The sequence below is a fragment of the Aegilops tauschii genome, chromosome 6 (assembly GCF_002575655.3).
Source record: "Aegilops tauschii subsp. strangulata cultivar AL8/78 chromosome 6, Aet v6.0, whole genome shotgun sequence".
Lineage (NCBI taxonomy): Eukaryota > Viridiplantae > Streptophyta > Magnoliopsida > Poales > Poaceae > Aegilops > Aegilops tauschii.
In genome coordinates, this window is record NC_053040.3 from 67,953,117 (window position 1) to 67,976,633 (window position 23,517).

The following is a 23,517-nucleotide window of genomic DNA, read 5'->3' on the forward strand; positions in this document are numbered from 1 at the left end:
TCGTGATTCCTATTACAAGAACATGATCAATCTCATACATCACATATATCTCATTCATCACATCCTTTTGGCCATATCACATCACAAGGCACATGCTACAAAAACAAGTTAGACATGATATGCCAATTTCTATTTACCCTTCATAAGGACCCTTTTCATCGAATCCGTTTCGACTAAAGTGGGAGAGACAGACACCCGCTAGCCACCTTATGCAACTAGTGCATGTCAGTCGGTGGAACCTGTCTCACGTAAGCGTACGTGTAAGGTCGGTCCGGGCCGCTTCATCCCACAATGCCGCCGAAACAAGATAAGACTAGTAGTGGCAAGAAAAATTGACAACATCTACGCCCACAACTGCTTTGTGTTCTACTCGTGCATAGAAACTACGCATAGGCCTGGCTCATGATGCCACTGTTGGAGATCGTTGCAGAATTTTAAAATTTTCTACGCATCACCAAGATCCATCTATGGAGTTTACTAGCAACGAGAGGGAAGGAGTGCATCTACATACCCTTGTAGATCGCGAGCGGAAGCGTTCAAGTGAACGGGGTTGATGGAGTCGTACTCGTCGTGATCCAAATCACCGATGACCGAGCGCCGAACGGACGGCGCCTCCGCGTTCAACACACGTACGGAGCAGCGACGTCTCCTCCTTCTTGATCCAGCAAGGGGTAAGGAGAGGTTTATGGAGATCCAGCAGCACGACGGCGTGGTGGTGGAAGTAGCGGGGGATCCCGGCAGGGCTTCGCCAAGCGCAAACGGGAGGGAGAGGTGTCACGGGAGGGAGAGGGAGGCGCCAGGGGCTAGGGTACTGCTGCCCTCCCTCCCCCCCACTATATATAGGGGTCCTGGGGGGCGCCGGCCCCCCTGGAGATCCCATCTGAGGGAGGGGGGCGGCGGCCAAGGGGTGGCTTCCCCCCCAAGCCAAGTGGGGGGCGCCCCCACCCCTAGGGTTTCCAACCCTAGGCGCAGGGGGAGGCCCAAGGGGGGGCGCACCAGCCCACCAGGGGCTGGTTCCCTTCCCACTTCAGCCCATGGGGCCCTCCGGGATAGGTGGCCCCACCCGGTGGACCCCCGGGACCCTTCCGGTGGTCCCGGTACAATACCGATAACCCCCGAAACTTTCCCGGTGGCCGAAACTGGACTTCCTATATATAATTCTTCACCTCCGGACCATTCCAGAACTCCTCGTGACGTCCGGGATCTCATCCGGGACTCCGAACAACTTTCGGGTTTCCGCATACTAATATCTCTACAACCCTAGCGTCACCGAACCTTAAGTGTGTAGACCCTACGGGTTCGGGAGACATGCAGACATGACCGAGACGACTCTCCGGTCAATAACCAACAGCGGGATCTGGATACCCATGTTGGCTCCCACATGTTCCACGATGATCTCATCGGATGAACCACGATGTCGAGGATTCAATCAATCCCGTATAAATTGCCTTTGTCAATCGGTATGTTACTTGCCCGAGATTCGATCGTCGGTATCCCAATACCTTGTTCAATCTCGTTACCGGCAAGTCTCTTTACTCGTACCGTAATGCATGATCCCGTGGCTAGCTCCTTAGTCACATTGAGCTCATTATGATGATGCATTACCGAGTGGGCCCAGAGATACCTCTCCGTCATATGGAGTGACAAATCCCAGTCTCGATCTGTGTCAACCCAATACACTTTCAGAGATACCTATAGTGTACCTTTATAGTCACCCAGTTACGTTGTGACGTTTGGTACACCCAAAGCACTCCTACGGCATCCGGGAGTTACACGATCTCATGGTCTAAGGAAAAGATACTTGACATTGGAAAAGCTCTAGCAAACGAACTACACGATCTTTGCGCTATGCTTAGGATTGGGTCTTGTCCATCACATCATTCTCCTAATGATGTGATCCCGTTATCAATGACATCCAATGTCCATAGTCAGGAAACCATGACTATCAGTTGATCAACGAGCTAGTCAACTAGAGGCTCACTAGGGACATGTTGTGGTCTATGTATTCACACATGTATTACGATTTCCGGATAACACAATTATAGCATGAACAATAGACAATTATCATGAACAAGGAAATATAATAATAACCATTTTATTATTGCCTCTAGGGCATATTTCCAACAATATGGATCTTGAATCACTCTAAATCAATTATGAGAGATATTGATTTGAGTGAGAGCGCACTGTTGAATTAACATGTTTAATTGTCAGTGCAATTAATTATGAACAATGTCTAAGTGTTTCTTGCAAAATAGTTGTAGAATAATGGCTCGCGATTCCACTTTCCCTGTTAAAATTGAATAGTTGTTAAATATTTGGTTAAAACTTTACGATTGGTAACGTAATATGAGGATTGTCCTCAAAAGTGCCGAGAAGGACTTTGTCCTATCGCATGCTTTCCGTATCCTCCCGCTAATGCTATGGATCATGTGACTCTCGTCCTTCGATCCAAAAGCTAGAATTCTGTTACGGTCAAGTGGAATATGTTTGCTTTCATGAAACCCAAACTTCGAAAGTTGGGATAGTTATATGATATTCATGGAACTGAAAATTATTTTCAGACACAAACAAAGGAATGTTTGTTTGCAAGTATTAGTAAAAGTGTTTACTATGCATTTGACTGTTGGGAGACGGATCCAAAAGAACGCCTGTCATATAATGAAAGGTGAATAAAACAACAACTTAAAGAGAAAGGAAGTGTCCAAAGGGTGTTAGTATGACTTACACGCCTAGGAAGTCCGGGGCTAACGCCACTCTTAAGTTGGGTGCTTCTTTTGTGAGTAGGAGAAATACTAAAAGTTAAACTGTTAGAAGTATAAAGGCAGAAAGAAAGATGACTGGAATATCCAGCTCATGTATGAATGTCATACAAGTTTTTGATGTATAGTAGGCTGGTCAAAGATATAGTTCTTGGGAATTATGGTTAAACATGTTAATCACTAATTCTTGGGTATTGTGAGTTAATCACAAAGATACCCGCTCGATTGCATTCTATTACGAATCAATGTAAGAGCTACTATGGCCTAAAAAGACTAGCCAGAGATGAGGTTAAGGTATACATAGGGAACATAGTAAATGTTACTATACCTTCCATCGGTGTATTGCCATCTGTATTTATTTTCATAATTCATTTAGAGTTTTACAAACTCTAGCCCATTGCATAAGGTATCTTGCAAGAAGGTTGTTCATAAGAGAACTTTTTATGTTCGATGTTATGAATAACACAAGGGCCATACTTTCATTATGAATGAGATGTATGTTATGAATATTGATAATAATACAATACCTCCGGGTTTACTTTCATAATTCATTTTAGAGTTTCATACACTCTAGCCCATTGCACAATGTTTGTTGCAAAAGAGTTGTTCATAAAAAAACAATTGTTGTTAAGTATTATGAATAACATGAAGGGCCATGCTTCCATCCAAGATGGGATGTATGTTATGAATATTGATGGTAATATGATACATCCATAACACTGACGCTAAATGTCGCAAGACTAAAAGAATACCACACAAGTGTGGCACTACATTTGGTCACATTGGAGAAACCCGCATGGAAAATTCCATTATGATGGATTTTGAAGTCTTTTTGGTTTTGAATCATCTGACACTTGCAACTTTCCTCCAAAAAGTGAAGTGACTAAAATACCGTTCACAGGCCATAAGGAACGAACAACAAACTTATTAGTGATCATACATTTGATGTGTGTAATCCGATAAGTGTTGTTAGTGGTGGATTTATTTATCTTGAGAAATGACTCAAGTAGATATATGGATATTTACTTGATGAGACGTAAGACTGGATCTTTTGAAATCATTCGAAAGGTTTTCAAAAATGAAGTAGAAGTTATTGTAACAAGAAAATTATGTTTCTGCAATTTGATTGCACAAAGGAATATTTGAGTTACATGTTTAGCGAATGTCTGATGAGTTGTGAAAGGGTTTTCATAACTTGCACCTCCTGGAACACCACTGCAAGTGAAAAGTCTGTGGAGATGTAATCTAACCATTTATGACATGGTAAGGTCAAATAAGACATAAATAAATTTGCCATTATCCCTTTTAAAGTGATGCTTCAGAGACTGCAGCTTTTACACTGAAAAGAGCTACATCGGGTCTGTTGAAATGAAGCCATGGTATGGTACGCCCAACCATGTTATATCTTTTCTTAACATTTGGAATATGGGGCTTGTGTAAAAGGTTACAAACCTATTCCAAATCAGACAAGTGCTACTTTGTAGGTTATACCAAAATGTTGGGTATTCCTCCCTCACTATACCGAGGCAAATAGTTTTGCCGCGAAACGGTGTGCTTTTAAAGAGAATGGTTCTTTCAAAAAGATGAGTGGGAGAATAGTGCAACTCGACGATATAAACAGTATCTTCGTCATCAGATCAAAGGAAAGAGACCTTGGAAGTAATTCCAGAGTTTCCTACTGCGACTGATACGGAAGTCTCTACAATAAAATGTATGAACTTCGGTCGAACTTGTAGCTGAACCACGTAGGCAAGGCTCGTGCAAACCTCTCAGGTGCGCAAACGAGATATTGTTGTTAGACAACATTATACCTACGATACACAAGGAAGCGTTGATGGGCCCTGACTCCGGAATTGGCTAAATGCCAATACAACCCGAGTTAGTTTCCATATAAGTGATTCAAGATTAAGACCTTGATACACCTTTCGGAAGACTTAAGAGTCTAACGAATATTTATGGAACTTAAAACTGATACGGATAAAAATGTTTTATCCATAAAGCTCGACTTGTTGAAATAACAAGTTCAAGAGTTGACTACGATGAGGTTGTTTTCATCGTAGCGATGCTTAAAGTCGGTTCGGGTTGAACTAGCAATTAATACATATTTCAATCATGAGATATGAAACATGGATGACAATAGGATTTCCATCTGATGGAAATGAAACCAAGGACTTGCATGTGTTACAGTCCAAGGCATTTTGTCTATCCAGAGGATGCTAGTAAGGGTGCAAACTTCGGAGTTCCAGCGATGGACAGAAGAGAGCAAAATGGAGTTGGAATCTTCGTACTTTGATGAAATGGTCAAAGGGGTTTGACTTCATCAATGGGTAACGAAGATGCTTGTAATTCAAGAAAGTAAGTGGGAGCGTAATAATATTTCTAAAAACCTTGTGTGCTTGACACATTGTTAAATGGAAATAAATTTCTTGACACGAATTAGGACTTCATTTGAAAATAGTTTTTGATGAAGTGCTTAGGCTAAATAGCCTCAATATTAGGCATAATGATCTATGGAGATAGATTTACCTAATAGGGCTAAGCAATGAATACATATTGACAAGGTGCTAAAACCTTTTAGCATTTAAAAACGCCAGGGAGTGATTCTTGCCGGAGGCACATGGAAGAGTTTTTTGCAAGACTCGGTGTCCCAAAACACTGATGAGCAAAATACATGATGCAGATTCCACACACTTTTGTGTTTGGATTAATCATGTATTCCATGGTATGTAAAACAACCAGATACGTCCGATACTCCTAAGGTGTTGCGAGTATGGATACTATTGTGATCAAAGTACTGATCATGGGACAACAGTGAAAGATGTCATTGAGTACTAGAGTAAGTATTGATGATATGTTTTCTCGCAAGCGGAGATCATGAAGAGTTCATTGTAAAATGTTACATCGATATAATCTTCATCTTTTCTCCATGCAATTTTCGATTTAAGTTAAGGGTTTTGTGTAATACACAATATGGTGGCACGTTAGTTGGAAATTGTTCCAAACAAGTTACTGTGGCGAATTCTATAACAGAGGCGAAGTATGTGGCCGCTTTAGAAGCGACAAAGACAAAGATGTTGAATCATATAGTTCATTCATGAACTTAGTATGGTTCCAAGAAGGCTTTGGTCAATGGGACACTATTGCAGATAGTTGCTCCATAACTCAGTCTGAGGAATCAGGTTTCGACCAATGATTCACATATATACAAAGCCAAGTCCACACAAAATATGAATTTTGTGAAAGCATGAAAATGTGAGGATATGCAGAGATACACATGGAGCTGAAGTTGTCAGATCCGATGGACATCAGGCTATACCACATGCGAAGCATTTTTTACACCAGTATGCCATAGGTGTAAAGTGCATTAACATTAACTAGATTATTGACTCTAGTGCAAGTGGGAGTCTGTGGGAGATATGCCCTAGAGGCAATAATAAATGATATTATTTATCTCCGAGTTCATATTATGTTTATGTTCCATGCTATAACTGCAATGATTCTCGAGTCTGCAATATCCACGAGGCTCGGAGGAAGACTCATATGCACGTGTGGAATAATAAACGGAAAGAAGTATTCTTAGTCTGGCCTCTAAGACTAGCTCAAGTGTTGCATGATGGTTCTGTTTTCCTGATCATGGGCATGTCAATGCCAGCAACTTTGAGGGCACAATGTTAAGAGAACATTTGTGTTGAATCGCCCGGATTGATGTTATGGTATGAGATACATTCGTCACAAGTTAATGGTTTATAACACAGAGATAGTTAATGTTTGCATAATTCCTTAGACCATGAGAGTATCGAGTTTCTTCATGCTTGCTTCATGAACTTTGGGGTTTGTTAAACGTCATCCGTAACTGGATGGCTATTACGGCGGCTTACGGGTTCATGGGAAAGTATGTTAAGTAACTTGATAGCTCGAGATTAGGATTTGCTCCTCCGACGATGGAGAGATGTACCTGGGCCCTCTCGGTGTTACGGTGTCCATCATCATCTGGCCAGACACTTTGTGATTTGATCACGGGGATGCCGGAACACAAAACGAGAAAAGAGAACAAAACCGGTAACGAGGTAACTAGCATAGTGGACAAGTTGTTGATCCACGGGAATGCCAACATGTCTCACCTCGGGTATTTGTAACATATCGCGAAGCAACAGGAATAGCACACGGCAACTGGAGGCTCACTCGAATATTTATTCGTGTGGGTATAGGGGTCAATATGGGTGTCCACGGCTCCGATGTTGATCATTGATCGGAAGGGGTTCCGGGTCATGTCTATACTTCACCGAACCTATAGGGTCACACGCTTAAGGGTCATCTATCTGCTGAATACTAGACAGGGAGTCTGAGAGAAAATCACCGAAAAAGTTTCGGACACCGAAAAGTTTCGGACAGCGGAATCGTACCGCAGAGAGAGGTCATCGGATAAGTTTCGATGATACCGAAAAGTTGTTTCGGGATACACCATTAAGTCAAATTGGTTTCGGCACATGCCTGATAATTCTTGGAGGATGCCAGAATAATTCTGGAAGCTTTTTGGAATTTTCTGAGATAAAAACCAGAAATGTTCCGAAGCTGCCGGAGCCACTTCAGATGCGTTTCGCAGATGAAAATCACTAAAACTGGAATTGTTTCGGAACGCGTTGAAAATCATTTTAGTGGGCACTGGAAATGTTCTTAGCCCACATAAATATTTTCAGTTCGATCAGACGCTGAAAAATGTCGTCGTGAATAGTGAAAATCAGCTTTATGGTTACTTTATGGAAAGCCACCTTTTGGGGCTTTGCTCCAAAAGATCTTGGGGATGACATGGATGGATAGGAGCCATTTTTTGGGCCCCTCATGGGGGTGTGGCCGGCCACATGGGGTATCCCCCCTTGGGGACCCTCTTGTTCATTGGTTTCACTCCTAGGTCCTTGTGGAAGGACTTCATTCATGTGCATTTTGGGTTTTTGTGTGAAACTACACTACGCCTTGGGATTTCCTATAAATAGAGGTGGAGGGGCAGCCCTCCACACTCATCCCTTCTCACATACAAGTGCCACAATGATCTGGCTTCTCTCTCCCTCCCCGCGAAATAGTTTCGTAGAGCCGAAAGGCTGTCTGGGTTCCGGCAAGAACTAGTTCTGGACGGCGAAGCCCTGCCGGATAGATGACACCGTAGGTGTGCAACTCTGTAGAGAGATCGTAGTTTCGGCCTTAGTTCGTGAGTGCCTCCCGAAGGGCTGTCCGTGTGACCGTCCGAGTTTCGAAGGTCCTCCCGAAGGGCTGTCCGATTGACTGTTCGAGTTTCGAAGGTCCTCCCGATGGGCTGTCCACGACACCGTCCGGGTGGGGCTATTCGACCGCCTCCCGGAGGGCTGTCTGAGTAGCAGATGAGGGTATACATCCTCGCAGTTGGGAGGTTGTAAATCCTAGCTGCGGGGATCTGCACCGCCGATCGTCATCGACTCTACTTCCCGCTGCGCTACGAGTCGGTAACGAAAAAGATCAAACCATGTATGCAGTCTCCATAGTGGTCCTGGGCTGGTGCGTAGGTTGGAATTTTTTTGTTTTCTGCTGCGTTACCCTACATTAAGGGCGTATTGAATCGATAAGAAGCACTTGAATTCTAGTGGGCCCGGCTACCCAACACTAGCGATGAATCAGACCAGGAGATAGATAAGCGCTATGGTGGACACATGAAATAAGAATTTGAAAAGTAATGATCAACTTTATGGATCCATAGGTAGATTCACTTGTGAAGCTATGGGATGGGACAAGATTCAAAAGTACCAAAAGTAAGTTAAGTGGGACGCTGAGTTCATTGCTGCGATCGAGGGTCCAAAGCCAGCCAATTTGATGACCGCATAGGAACGGGTTCCGAATGCTCACAATAATGTAGTTGGAAATGACAAAAGGGATAATACATGCCGATATAGGAATGAAGCATGCATAAACTCGTGAGTCAATAGTGAATTTGGTTGCATCGAAGGCGGATAAATTCAATAATGAGGGTCGCCCGCAGATGACAGCAATTCGTCTTCACTAAGAGCTAACGACTAGAAATCTAGCAAATATGACGCTTTGTCAATTGAATTAGTAAGTTATCCTGGTCTAGATGGTGTTCTTCCTCCCCACTCTAGAGGCTAAACCAGTTAGAAAAGCGTCCCCGAGGAGTTTCGCAGTAGTAGATGACGTTCCTGGTACTAGTAGTCCATAGAACTAAGATTTGCATGCATGGTGGGTAACAACATTGTATCTATCTTTTATAGTCTGTAAATACGTATCTCAAAGTTGTAGATTCTGCTTCTTGGTCCGATGCTTCGGACGAAACCAATTCTCAGGGTGTGACGGGCGGTGTGTACAGGGCCCGGGTACATATTCACCACGGATTCACGATTACTAGCGATTTCAACTTTATGTTCCCGAGTTACAGAGAACAATCCGAACTAAGGCAATCTTTTCGGATTCGCTCCGCCTGCTTTTTTGAACAGCGTCACAGGGGTCACGGCCCAACATAATGGGCTGCCGTCTGAACTGGCCTGGGCTTATGCTCTGCTCAGTGAAGTCGCTAGTGTACACGTACGCACGCGCGCGCGCGCACACACCGCCGCGGCGGATAGAGTTTTCCTTCCAGAGGCGCACGCCGCGCCACGGCGAGGCACCCACCACCGTCCACCGTCCACCGCAGCGCGCCATGCTCTCCCTCCTCCCGCCAGCGCGGCTCCGCGCCGCGCCCTCCGACGCCCCCGTCGCCTCGCCGCGCCGCCCGGCCGTCATCCTCCCAGTTAATCACCGCCCCTCCCTCTCCCCTCGTCGTCTCGCGGCTCCTTTTCCTTTCCGGTTGTCTGTGTGTGACGCGCGGCGGTCTGTCGTAGTGGCGCGCAGGGGCTCGGGAACAACACGGGCGACTACGCGCGGCTGGCCGCGGCGCTGCGGGACGGCCACGGCGTGCCGTCCGTCGTCGCGCGGGTGTCGCGCCCCGACTGGCTCCGCAACGCCGCCGGGCTCGCCGACCCCAGCTACTGGCGGGGCACCCTCCGCCCGCGCCCCGTCCTCGACTGGTAAAATGCAGCCACCCTAGCCTCCGCATGCGTACGCGATTGATTTTGTGACTTGAGGCGGTCGTTTCACCGAACACCCTGCCTGCACTGCACTGCAGGTACCTGAAACGAGTGGAGGAAGCGGTGTCCGAGGCCAGGGAGCTGTGCTCTCCAGGTTCGTCTCCCAAATCATGGTGCAATTTCGCAATTTCGAACACTGACGAGTGCCCCGCGATTGAAGCTCTAGCAGTTTTACTACTTCTGTGCCATTGAGCAACTTGTGCTTGGTTTCAGTTGCCATGAAAAAGAAATTCTTGCATCCAGTTCACCATCTAAAGTTCGATTGTTTCTTCCAATTTGAATCCCATTCCGTTGCTGCTAATTTCAGCCTTGTGACTGATTCAGATTGTGGGCTGTATTCTCAATTGTCCATGGTATTGCAGGCAGAAAAATGTGCAGAAAACCATGAAATAAAATGATCGATGTTCTGAAAGTGAGGGCATTCATCCTGACTCTGAACTGTTTGGTGCTTGCAGATGGGAAGCTATCATTGATAGGGCATTCAGCTGGAGGCTGGCTTGCACGCGTGTACATGGAGGAATTCGGGACTTCTGACATAAGTTTGCTGCTCACGCTTGGCACTCCCCACCTGTACGGTTTTCTAAATGATCATTGTTTAAACACATGGATAAGTAGTCCGGTGGTACCGTCTTTTTTTTTTTGGTTCTAACTCGCACTCGGGAGTAAGGTAAGCTTGGTGGCTTGTATTCTTTAGTTTCACAAGTTCTTGCAGAAATTTATGGGCCTCTTTACATCACAGGCATGAATTATGAAATGGAGGAAATTAGATTTGGCACCTATTGTTACATTCCCCTTCTGTTTTTCTCCTAGAACATGCAAGTTTATGTTGTCCCAGCTTACAACAATGTAGATATACCTGTTACCTTCACAATATGCTCCAGACTTGTGTGTGGATTTCAGTACTTTTATGTTTAGAGGATATGATTAGGCCTTGCTTGGGTAGGTGGGAAATATTACCCTGTTCCCTTTGGATGTGCAAATAGTTTACTTCAATTTTCTATCCACCAAAGGGATTGAGCTTAATATGTAACCATCCAAAACAAGCCCTTACATGTAAAAATCTCCCAAATATTATGTATTTTTACATGTACATGTTTATTCCCACAAGCTTTACCATTTTTAACTTGATAGCAGGTGGAATTTTGAGAACAATGTAGTGTCAATGAAACCCGGAACATACTTTTCTTTTATCTGAATTTCTTTTCTTTTTCCTCTAATTCCCAGGCCTCCTCCCAAAGGTGTTTCTGGCGTAATTGACCAAACTAGAGGACTACTGAACTACGTCGAGAAGAATTGTGCTCCTGCAGTTTACACACCAGAACTACGATATGTGTGCATTGCTGGAAGGTACCTTACATTATAGTTCAGGTTCTGATTAATTGATTATATGTTAATCATATCATAGAATTGAGGCTTATGCGTTACATTTCATCTTCTAACCAAGACTGCTGAGACAGTGGTGGATCTAGAATAGAACGACAGGGGGTGCCAAGCTCAATACTCACGTATTTAAATACTGATAGTACACACAAATTAGCCTAATTATTACTACCTCTGTTTTGAACTGCCAAAATGTCTTATATTTAGGAACAGAGGGTGTATATAGTAAATATACTTTGCATTTTCGCAGGGGGTGCCATGGCATGGCACCCATGGAACCCCCATTGGATCCGCCCCTGTGCTGGAACCATTCATTGTGGATGTGATGTATCAGCGGCACTTGTTTTGGGACGGAGGGAGTACAAATTTTGCAACACAAAGGTCAAAGGGCCACAACATCAAATATTTAATGACTTATTTTCTGGGCGTTGAAAATATGTTGTAATACCGTTGATGTTGCTCTTGCCAGACTTGAACATAAATGGTGCAGGTTATCATCCTGGGTTGGCAAAAATTACTATAACATTCTACCTGAATATGTAGTCTTGTTGAACACACACTTTCTCTTATTTTGGATTCTTGATGGAACAATTTTTGCTATATGGACGAGTGAACGCCAATTTTATAGTCTCCCTTCTTGACAGGTACATTCAGGGTGCTCCTTTAACTAGAAACTCCCTGGCTACTACCACAGATGAGCTTGTCGCCGTGGACGCCCCATCAGAAGTAGCTGAAGCAGTCATGGCCAGTGCCGACAACAAAACCGCTCCGACAGGCCCCACCTTCCGGGCCCGTTTCGTGGGACAAGGCTACAAACAGGTGAGTGCCGCCCCAAGCAATGCCGTGCTGTGGAATATTCCACATTTATTTTCCTAACAGAAACAATACCCTAAATCCCATACTAGGTTTGCGGCCGCGCTGACGTCTGGGGAGATGGGGTCGTCCCCGAAGTGTCAGCGCACCTGGAGGGCGCACTGAATATAAGCTTCGACGGCATTTACCATTCTCCTGTAGGTTCTGATGATGAAGAGAGGCCCTGGTACGGCTCACCAGCAATCCTAGAGCAATGGGTGCACCATCTCCTCAGCTAATGCTACAGAAGCTTTACCAATTCCAGAAGTTTGTCATGCCCCTTTTCACTAGTATAAATAGCACGGCATAGCAACATATACAGTAAATCATGTACAGAAGATGCAGCTGTACTCTGTTCTCATACCTTTCCAGAGTGCGTCTAGATGTCTCAGGCGCCGGCGTTCCTTGTACCATGTACTCACAGCAAGAGTGTAACCTTGCTAATCTATCTATATGAATTCCCAATTCTCAAAAAAAGAAAAAGAAAAAAAGATGCAGCCTGTGTCTGCACAAAGTTTAGACTGGTGTTTTCCGTTCCTTTTTGCCAAATTGTTACAATGTACTCCCTCCGTTCCTAAATATAAGTCTATAAAGATTCAAATAAGAGACTACAGACCTGTTCGGATCCCCTCCGCTCCATAACTGCAGCTCCCAGAGCGGAGGGAGCGGTAGCACAATTCGATGGAGTGGCTTAAACTGAGCTTCACTTTTCCTCAGAGCACGGAGCGGAGTTTGAGATCGGAGAGATTCCAAACAGGCCCTACATGCAGAGCCAAATGAGTGAATCTGCACTCTAAAATATGTCTGTATATATCCGTATGTAGTTTGTATTGAAATCTCTAAAAAGGTTCATATTTAGAAACGGAGGGAGTACAACATTGCTCAATGTTCAGTCCCATTCATTATTGTATGAAATTGCATGCAGTGTGAGCTACAAACATCTTCTCAAAGAGATTTACCGTCATGTGGCAGGTAAAAGAAAAACAATGAGAGGTCGGCTGGCCAAGACATAATACTCCCTCCGTCCAGAAATACTTGTCAGAGGAATGGATGTATCTAGACATATCTTAGTTCTAGATACGTTCATTTTTATCCATTTCTTCGACAAGTATTTCCGGACGGAGGGAGTATATGATAGGAAAGCAAAACAATGTATAATATGCATGCAAGTAACCATCCATGATGCTTGCAGCAAACCAAGCTGAACTAATGCCACCGGCACACATTTTACCACAACCTGCTTATCACAAATTCACCATCCACTGCAACCAAGAGAGAAGCATGATATACATGACAAGGGCAAAGTGGAATTAACAGACTAAAAACACCGAACCACGTCAACATGCATGTGCATGTGGGTGTGCCCTCGCAGGATGGCACGAGAGAACCACAAAACACGAGGAATCCTTCTTACATGCATCACCGAGCCCCCAACCCTTAAATGGCAAACAAAGTCTGAAGTCTGAACTCCGTATTAACTTAACTACCTAGTAGAACCTTGACTTGGACAGGGATCGCAAAAGAAGCCTTCCATTCCAACGCTGGCCCTGGGCAGAAAGCACCAGCGTTGGCCCCCAACTCGACAGCCTTAGATACTCTTCACGAAATGAGGGGACAAGAGCTTGGTGACCTCCATCATATGAACCGTGTCCCTCCCTGGAAAGATGGTTTTGAGCTTCTCGTCGCAGATGATCTCCCTCTTGTTCAGTGGGTTCTGCAAATCATGTAGAGGGAGTTTGTATTACAGGATCACAGATGGCAAACTAGTAAAACAGTCGATTCAATTTTTACCTAATCAGTCCATAGATTGTGCAACATCAGTAATGATTGAGCTAGCTAGTAAAAGCACTCGAAATAGCATATCTAATATACAAATTACAACCTCATCTTTATGAATTCGCAAGTTGCCAGTGGAGACTGCAGAGTAGATTTCAAACGAAAACCATTAACTGTTTCTCATAAAGAAAACTATACATCATATAGGTTCAACGATGCAATTAAAAAGGTGCAATCAACAAAACCATACATTTATCAAACAACTGTCAATTATACATAAATTCCTGGAGACAGATGGCAAGCTAGTAAAACGGTCAATTGTACTTGTTATCTAATTAGCCAATAGATTATGCAACATCAGTATAACTTGGCTAAAAGGAGTCAATAGAACATATCTAATACAAATTACAACGCTATGGTTTACAAATTTGCAAGTGCAGACTGGACTTCAATTGAAACTATTAACTAATTTTGATACAGCAAACTAGATCATATAGGTTTAACCATGGGAATTAAGAAGGTGCAATCAACAATACAGACATTTTATCAAAGTATCAAACAACTCTCAATTATACATAAATTCCTCCAAACACACAGAAATTCTTGCCTCACCAGAGAGGACAATAGTGAACAGAAAGATTAGGGCCTAACACCAGTGTTTAACAAGTATTGTTGATGATGTGCTCGATAGACACCAAGCAACACATCTCCAGAAAGAACCAAGATTGACATGAGGAAAATTTGAACACCAAGTGGTCTGCTCATTGGTACTAGATGTACAGCGCAACAACCTCAGCACATAATTAAAATGCTAGTTAGTCACTCTACCCAGTGAGATTAATACACTATCTATCTAAGACGGGAAAATGAGGAATGAACTACAGGGGTTCCCCCTACAATAATCTTGCAACACAAACAAATGACAGGTATTTTATCCTAAGCAGAACCCACAAATTATCAGGGTTGAATGGAACTCATATTTAGACTCACTTGGATGAAACTTCTAACAAACTTAATGTGCCAATTACTGTTATATCCAAAGACAACAATACAGCAGTAAATCCCTGATGAACAGCTCAAAGAAACTACACCCAAAGCCACCATTGGGGATCCCCACCCTAATACAACCCAGGCAATACAACCGCTACTGGCTGGTAAGTCGAAACAATCTATAACCAAATCGACCAAAATGATGTTCACTTCTTTAAAATCCCCACCCGACTGAACACACAGCAATACAGGTGAGGCCGCACAAATAGGATCAACGAACAGCTAGGGCTCCGCCCACGGGTACTACCTGGAGGTCGTTGGCCTTGATGTAGTCCCAGACGATCTTGAGTACGCCGGAGCGGGAGATGTGAGCGGCGCCGCCGAACTTGCGCAGGGCGTCCGAGACCGGCACCGGCCGCATGATCCCGCGGAGATTGTTCGGATCCACCGGCTTCTTGGCCGCCTTGGGCTTCGCGGCCGCCGGCGCGGGCTTCTTGCCCCCCTTCGCCGCCGCCGCCGCCGCCGATGCGGTCTTCTTGCCCCCCTTTGCCGCCGCCGCCGCCGGGGACATGAGGGCCCGGCACCCGCGGAACACCGTAGCCGCCGCCGTCGACATCGCCGTGGGGTGGGTCTCTCCGCGCTCTCTTCGGCGGTGGTGTACGGCGAGGGAGTGGGGAGCGGGGGGCGGAGGGTTTTGCGAGGTTTAGGGTTTGGGGGAAGGCCTGGAGCCCATTTTGTATTTGGAGCTACTTGGCCGTGGGGAAGGAGGAGACCTGTCCCTTTTGCGTTGCGGTCCTCACGACTTTTCGTAATAAAGATGGATCCGCATATCTCGCCTTTGCCAAGTGTCTTGGACTCTTCGTGCATTTTACGGCAAATTCGCGTTTCTTTCCTGGGTTAATCGTGACGGTCTGTTCGCCCTCCCAGTGTCCTACTGCTGATTCATATTTCAAAGTAGATTTATAATGTTACCCCGCAAAAAAAGTATATTTATAATGTTCAACTTTTAAAAAGTATATCTATAATGTTCGTTGTAAGAAAAGTATATTTATCATGTTCATTTAAAAAAAGTATATTTATGATGTTTAAAAAATCCACCGCAAAGAAATATGTAGTACAAAAAATTCGAAGTTCTCTTTCAGCCATTGTGCACTCTTTTGGAGCTCTACTTCGGTCGTTGTCGAATTTTGTGGTTCTCAATTTATTTTATAATTTGTTCTAGAAAAATGGGCACGAAACAAACAAATGAAAATAGCTATACAAATACTGGCAAGATAAAGAGATTACTACAATTCACCGCAATGGCAATCACAACCTTCGCCGACAAGATAATGGCACAAGAGAAGAATGCTTTCTCCAATTGTCTTCACCAATGCGACAAATGCATAGTACTCGTGATCTAAAAGGTCTTATATTACTTTACAGAGGGAGTAATATCGAAGATACTCAGCAGTAAATATGAACCAAAACGGCATTATCTACCATCACACTAGAAGAATTTTTTCATCAAGCTGACATGAAAACCATGAGAAATATACATAACCATTCAGGCATTCACTAGATATGTAGTACTACAGTGACGTTGGTTGTGTGCATCTCAGTTATGCAAAGGCCGAGTGTAATGCTTAAATCTTTTAAGTAATAAAGCGCCCCTTTTAGAAAAAAAGTACTAGTGACACACAGATCCAATGCAACTAGTCAGCCTCCTTCTCATAGCAATATCATAGTGTTTGGAGCACAATGGCCATTATTTTGATTGGCACAGCTTTGACGCCAGAAATATTCTTTGGACCTTTCCTGTCACCAACCCGACAATCAAATTTCGGGTTTCCTAGCTCTACTCGAAAATGGGTAGATCAGGAGCCTTATTCTTCGACCCAACATCTGCATCGTTTGAAGATGCAGAGAGCGATAGCGCAGCCAAGGCCTTTGCTTGAGATTCTTTGTCCATGTCCAAGAAAACGCGATGCCTGGGGAGGAGCACAGCACAAGCAATGTGTCTTCAGTGTTAGAAGCTTGGCCACTGAGCGGTGAAGTAAATAACATAAAGTCACACGGATGAAGAATGCTTACCATCTAGAGTCTGATGTTAGCTCTGGGTGGAATGCGGTGGCAAGGATGTTCCCTTGCCGTACTGCAACAATCACCCGATCTTTAGAGTACACTTGGTCCTGCAAGATTTGATTTGCCCATCAGTTCCTGTGCTTATTTGATTAGATCGATAAATCCTATTGAGTCCATCTACATTGGACCCTACAACTCTAATCTTTTCAAATATGAGCAGAATATGATAACTGGCAGCAGAAGATGGATATTATGATCAAACTCATGAGAGCAAAAAAAAAGAGAGAAGCAAACCTCCAAACCCTCGCCAGATGTTATTGTAATGCTGGGTCTGCCAGCAGGAACAGGGCAATCGGCTAATACTTCAACATCCTGGCCTACTTCTAGGATAGCAGGTGCTCGTATAAATACGCCACGGCATGTATTACTCCCTCCTTCCTTCTCTGCAAGCATTGGCACTGATAGTTCTGTTTCGAAGCTTTGAAGCTGCAAGAGAAATGTAGTCTGCAATCAGACATGGTGTTCACATTCTTCCACATTTATCTGATGAACTTTCGAAGATCAAATGATATTACCAACTAATTTAGACATCAAATAAACAACGTGGACCTCAAATTTACCTGGCTACCAAAAAAGTTACGGTGGACAGTACAATCTAGTCCACCAACAAGCTCCTGGCCTCCTGTTTTCTGTCCTGCGAGTTATATTGCTTATCAGACATGATGTCCCATCAATTAATCTCATAGAGAGAAACTCGTAAGAAGTTACTGGTAGGTGGTCCAGAATTCCACATACCTACTGCCTTGTCTGCAAGGAAGATGAGCCCAGCACAGGTTCCCCATACGGGTTTTCCTGTGCCGACAAACTCTCGAAGTGCAGGAAACTGCAAAGAAGATGGGTTGAAATGTTTGAGCATTTTACAGTGTAAGTAAATAAACAGGAAACAATTGAGTAAATCTGTCACAAGCTGTTCTGCTGAAGCTACAGGCTACAATGCCATGACCATGTAGAGGAAATGTCAAAAATTACTGCCATTTCGAATGACTGCCATTTTTCGCAATTCTCTATTCGACAGCCAGCACCACTACACATAGAGGACTAACTGAAATTTGACTTTGATGCAGTTCTCTTTTCCTTTTGATCAATGCAATGAAGCACTAAAACAACCTCTCTTTGGTTTTCCTTACAAACAGGGGGGAAGTGTGCATCAATAAGGATAAGACAGTGTTTCTCAAATCTGATCAAAAGCAAGTTGTTCGATTAAACGCCAGCGATGAATATACTAATTGCGCAGGCAATTACTAGTGCAGCGTGCTAACCCACTTGAGTCATTCTTCGGCTACGGCAGAATCTAACAAAGAGAGAGCCTTATCATTTGAATCCAATTTCCCATCTCCAGTGAACCATAAACAGTACATGCATAGATTCAGAGATATTTCGCAGAACCTCCATCAACACATACACATACACATAGACTGCGATTATGAAGCATGTGAGGAACGGAGAGCGTACGAGGTTGTGGAAGTTGGCGAGCTTGGCCATGGTGGTGCTCTCGCCGCCGGGGATGATGAGCGAGTCGATGCCCAGCAGCTGCTCCGCCTTCCGCACCTCCACCCCCTTGGCCCCGATCCTCCTCAGCGCTGCACCCAGACCCGAAATCAGTAACACGACACGCGCGCAGGCAAGGCGAGAAGGAAAGAAGGAGGAACGCGCGCGCACCGGCCATGTGCTCGTTGTAGGAGCCCTGCAGCGCGAGGACGCCGACCACCGCCGCCATGGCCGCTCCCTCTCCCGCCTCGCCGTCTGCCTCGGGACGTGTGGTGCGGCTTTCGGTAGGTGGGTGGGAATGGGGCGGAGGGTGGCGGTGACGTCACGGGAGTGGGGAGGGAGGGGAGGAAGGAGGCGCACGTCGCCGTGGGCGGCGGCCGCCACACACGGTGAGTGGGTGACGGACGGACGGACGGAGACGGCGCTACTGGGGGAGCGGGAGTCGAGTGACAGTGGCCGTCCGATCGTCGGTGAGATGGTCCTGGCCGTCCGTGCTTACAGGGTAGGGGCCGGGCTCCATTGGCGGCTGTGACACCGTCAGCCCACCAGGCCTAGTGGCACGCACTTTTTCCCTTCCCTATAAGAGAAATAAATTCCTTCTCAAAAAATAAATAAGAGAAATAAATAAATTTGTTATTTTCAACCTTGAAAAAGTGGTTTCTTTTGCGGGTGATAAAAAAGTGGTTATCCTACAAAATAACCCATCAACTTGTTGTCAGTTTGTTCCTCAGAAACTATGAACTCCCTCTTATCCATAGGCTAGATACATCCATTTGAGTGACAAATAATATGGATAAGAGGAATATCTCTTTTGCTTTAGTTATGGTGCACGTTGCGGGAATTAGCGTGTGGTGAACCGATATCTTTCTTTTTATATTTAACGGCCGATTTATAGTCAGAAGATGGGGAGAAATTATGTTAACATCAAGAGGGGGAGAGAGAGAGAGAGAGAGTGCGTGCGCGCGTGTGTGTCTTCTTTGTTAGATTTGGGTGTCTTGGGAGTTGGGACGACGACGACCTTGTGGTGTAGACGATATCATGAAAAAAAGGTCTACTAGCACTATTAGGAAAACCCTTATCAGTAGCGCTGTTTTTTTGCTATTAGTAGCGCGGGCAGGCGCGCTACTACTACGACGCTACAACTATTTTTTAGCAGTAGCGCTTGTTTGGCCCAGCGCTAATGGTATCTAAAGCTAGCTGTAGCCCCCCCGGCTACTGATAATCATCTACAGCGTGTGGAACTAGCCAGCACTGTTGGAAATTTGCCCTAGAGGCAATAATAAAATGGTTATTATTATATTTCCTTGTTCGTGATAATTGTCTATTGTTCATGCTATAATTGTGTTATCCGGAAATCGTAATACATGTGTGAATACATAGACCACAACATGTCCCTAGTGAGCCTCTAGTTGACTAGCTCGTTGATCAACAGATAGTCATGGTTTCTTGACTATGGACATTGGATGTCATTGATAACGGGATCACATCATTAGGAGAATGATGTGATGGACAAGACCCAATCCTAAGCATAGCACAAGATCGTGTAGTTCGTTTGCTAGAGCTTTTCCAAATGTCAAGTATCATTTCCTTAGACCATGAGATTGTGCAACTCCCGGATACCATAGAAGTGCTTTGGGTGTGCCAAACGTCACAACGTAACTGGGTGGCTATAAGGGTGCACTACGGGTATCTCCGAAAGTGTCTGTTGGATTGGCACGAATCGAGACTGGGATTTGTCACTCCGTATGACGGAGAGGTATCTCTGGGCCCACTCGGTAATGCATCATCATAATGAGCTCAATGTGACCAAGTGTTTGGTCACGGGATCATGCATTACGGTACGAGTAAAGTGACTTGCCGGTAACGAGATTGAACAAGGTATTGGGATACCGACGATCGAATCTCGGGCAAGTAACGTACCGATTGACAAAGGGAATTGTATACGGGATTGATTGAATCCTCGACATCGTGGTTCATCCGATGAGATCATCGTGGAACATGTGGGAGCCAACATGGGTATCCAGATCCCGCTGTTGGTTATTGACCGGAGAGTCGTCTCGGTCATGTCTGCATGTCTCCCGAACCCGTAGGGTCTACACACTTAAGGTTCGGTGACGCTAGGGTTGTAGAGATACTAGTATGCGGTAACCCGAAAGTTGTTCGGAGTCCCGGATGAGATCCCAGACGTCACGAGGAGTTCCGGAATGGTCCGGAGGTGAAGAATTATATATAGGAAGTCCAGTTTCGGCCACCGGGAAAGTTTCGGGGGTCACCGGTATTGTACCGGGACCACCGGAAGGGTCCCGGGGTCCACCGGGTGGGGCCACCTATCCCGGAGGGCCCCATGGGCTGAAGTGGGGAAGGGAACCAGCCCCTGGTGGGCTGGTGCGCCCCCCTTGGGCCTCCCCTGCGCCTAGGGTTGGAAACCCTGGGGGTGGGGGGCGCCCCACTTGACTTGGGGGGCAAGTCCCCCCCCTTGGCCGGCGCCCCCCCCTTGAGATGGGATCTCTGGGGGCCGGCGCCCCCTGGACCCCTATATAAAGAGGGGGGAGGGAGGGCTGCGCACCCTAGCCCCTGGCGCCTCCCTCTCCCTCCCGTGACACCTCTCCCCCTTGCTGAGCTTGGCGAAGCCCTGCCGAGATCCCCGCTGCTTCCACCACCACCCCGTCGTGCTGCTGGATCTCCATCAACCTCTCCTTCCCCCTTGTTGGATCAAGAAGGAGGAGACGTCTTCCCAACCGTACGTGTGTTGAACGCGGAGGTGTCGTCCGTTCAGCGCTCGGTCATCGGTGATTTGGATCACGACGAGTACGACTCCATCAACCCCGTTCTCTTGAACGCTTCCGCTCGCGATCTACAAGGGTATGTAGATGCACTCCTTTCTCTCGTTGCTGGATGACTCCATAGATTGATCTTGGTGATGCGTAGAAAATTTTAAATTTCTGCTACGATCCCCAACAGTGGTATCAGAGCTAGGTCTATGCGTAGTTTCTATGCACGAGTAGAACACAAACTTGTTGTGGGCGTAGATGTTGTCAATTTTCTTTCCACTACTAGTCTTATCTTGTTTCGGCGGCATCGTGGGATGAAGCGGCCCGGACCGACCTTACACGTACGCTTACGTGAGACAGGTTCCACCGACTGACATGCACTAGTTGCATAAGGTGGCTAGCGGGTGTCTGTCTCTCCCACTTTAGTCGGAACAGATTCGATGAAAAGGGTCCTTATGAAGGGTAAATAGAAATTGGCATATCACGTTGTGGTTTTGGCGCAGGTAAGAAACGTTCTTGCTAAGAAACCTATAGCAGCCACGTAAAAACTTGCAACAACAATGGACGTCTAACTTGTTTTTGCAGCATATGCCGTGTGATGTGATATGGCCAAAAGGATGTGATGAGTGATATATGTGATGTATGAGATTGATCATGTTCTTGTAATAGGAATCACGACTTGCATGTCGATGAGCATGACAACCGGCAGGAGCCATAGGAGTTGTCTTAATTTATTTATGACCTGCGTGTCAACATATAACGTCATGTAAATTACTTTACTTTATTGCTAAACCGTTAGCCATAGTAGTTGGCGGACAAGAAGGCCGGCAACACCAAAGGTATATGTGATATACATGTTATTGATGTGTACCTTACCAGCACTCGTAGTAGCTCCTGGGTATTTGATACCGGTGCGGTTGCTCATATTTGTAACTCAAAGCAGTAGTTGCGGAATAAACGGAGACTGGCAAAGGACGAGGTGACGATGCGCGTCGGGAATGGTTCCAAGGTCGATGTGATCGCCATCGGCACGCTACCTCTACATTTACCAACGGGATTAGTTTTAAACCTCAATAATTGTTATTTAGTGCCAGCTTTGAGCATGAACATTGTATCAGGATCTCATTTAATTCGAGATGGCTACTCATTTAAATCCGAGAATAATGGTTGTTCTATTTATATGAGAGATATGTTTTATGGTCATGCCCCGCTGGTTAATGGTTTATTCTTAATGAATCTCGAACGTAGTGTTACACATATTCATAGTGTGAATACCAAAAGATTTAAGGTTGATAATGATAGTCCCACATACTTGTGGCACTGCCGTCTTGGTCACATTGGTGTCAAACACATGAAGAAGCTCCATGCAGATGGACTTTTGGAGTCTCTTGATTACGAATCATTTGACACGTGCGAACCATGCCTCATGGGTAAGATGACCAAGACTCCGTTCTTCAGAACAATGGAGCGAGCAACCAACTTATTGGAAATCATACATACTGATGTGTGCGGTCCAATAAGTGTTGAGGCTCGCGGTGGCTATCGTTATGTTCTCACTCTCACTGATGACTTGAGTAGATATGGGTATGTCTACCTAATGAAACACAAGTCTGAGACCTTTGAAAAGTTCAAGGAATTTCAGAGTGAGGTTGAGAATCAACGTGACAGAAAAATAAAGTTCTTATGATCAGATCGTGGAGGGGAATATTTGAGTCACGAATTTGGCACACACTTAAGGAAATGTGGAATAGTTTCACAACTCACGCCGCCTGGAACACCTCAGCGAAATGGTGTGTCCGAACGTCGTAATCGCACTCTATTGGATATGGTGCGATCTATGATGTCTCTTACCGATCCACCGCTCTCATTTTGGGGCTATGCTTTAGAGACTGCCGCATTCACTTTAAATAGGGCTCCGTCGAAATTCGTTGAGACGACACCGTATGAATTATGGTTTGGGAAGAAACCTAAGTTGTCGTTTCTAAAAGTTTGGGGATGCGATGCTTATGTCAAGAAACTTCAACCTGAAAAGCTCGAACCCAAGTCGGAGAAATCCGTATTCATAGGATACCCTAAGGAAACCATTGGGTATACCTTCTACCTCAGATCCGAAGGCAAAATCTTCTTTGCCAAGAACGGGTCCTTTCTGGAGAAAGAGTTTCTCTCGAAAGAAATATGTGGGAGGAAAGTGGAACTTGATGAGGATATAGTCACCCCTTCGAACCGGAAAGTAGCGCAGCGCGGGAAAATGTTCCTGTGGTGCCTACACCG

The 23,517-nt window shown here is 45.2% G+C and overlaps 3 protein-coding genes across 3 annotated transcripts; 1 reads left to right on the forward strand and 2 right to left on the reverse strand.

Moving 5' to 3' along the window:
* Window positions 1-9,198: 9,198 nt before the first annotated feature.
* On the forward strand, window positions 9,199-12,616 carry LOC109766725 (uncharacterized). Its single transcript, XM_020325508.3, has 7 exons — window positions 9,199-9,528; window positions 9,630-9,805; window positions 9,904-9,959; window positions 10,321-10,435; window positions 11,090-11,212; window positions 11,890-12,064; window positions 12,151-12,616. Exons 1-7 carry the CDS (start codon window positions 9,262-9,264, stop codon window positions 12,334-12,336), a joined length of 1,098 nt encoding a protein of 365 aa, XP_020181097.2. The 5' UTR covers window positions 9,199-9,261; the 3' UTR covers window positions 12,337-12,616.
* A 768-nt stretch (window positions 12,617-13,384) lies between these two features.
* On the reverse strand, window positions 13,385-15,649 carry LOC109766727 (protein TRI1). Its single transcript, XM_020325509.4, has 2 exons — window positions 15,171-15,649; window positions 13,385-13,811 (listed from the first exon to the last, which is right to left on the reverse strand). The coding sequence occupies exons 1-2, from the start codon at window positions 15,477-15,479 to the stop codon at window positions 13,686-13,688; spliced, it is 435 nt and encodes a 144-aa protein (XP_020181098.1). The 5' UTR covers window positions 15,480-15,649; the 3' UTR covers window positions 13,385-13,685.
* Window positions 15,650-16,547: 898 nt separating this feature from the next.
* On the reverse strand, window positions 16,548-18,944 carry LOC109766728 (probable pyridoxal 5'-phosphate synthase subunit PDX2). Its single transcript, XM_020325510.4, has 7 exons — window positions 18,647-18,944; window positions 18,440-18,567; window positions 17,723-17,810; window positions 17,548-17,621; window positions 17,222-17,413; window positions 16,937-17,034; window positions 16,548-16,833 (listed from the first exon to the last, which is right to left on the reverse strand). The coding sequence occupies exons 1-7, from the start codon at window positions 18,702-18,704 to the stop codon at window positions 16,701-16,703; spliced, it is 771 nt and encodes a 256-aa protein (XP_020181099.1). The 5' UTR covers window positions 18,705-18,944; the 3' UTR covers window positions 16,548-16,700.
* Window positions 18,945-23,517: the final 4,573 nt, after the last annotated feature.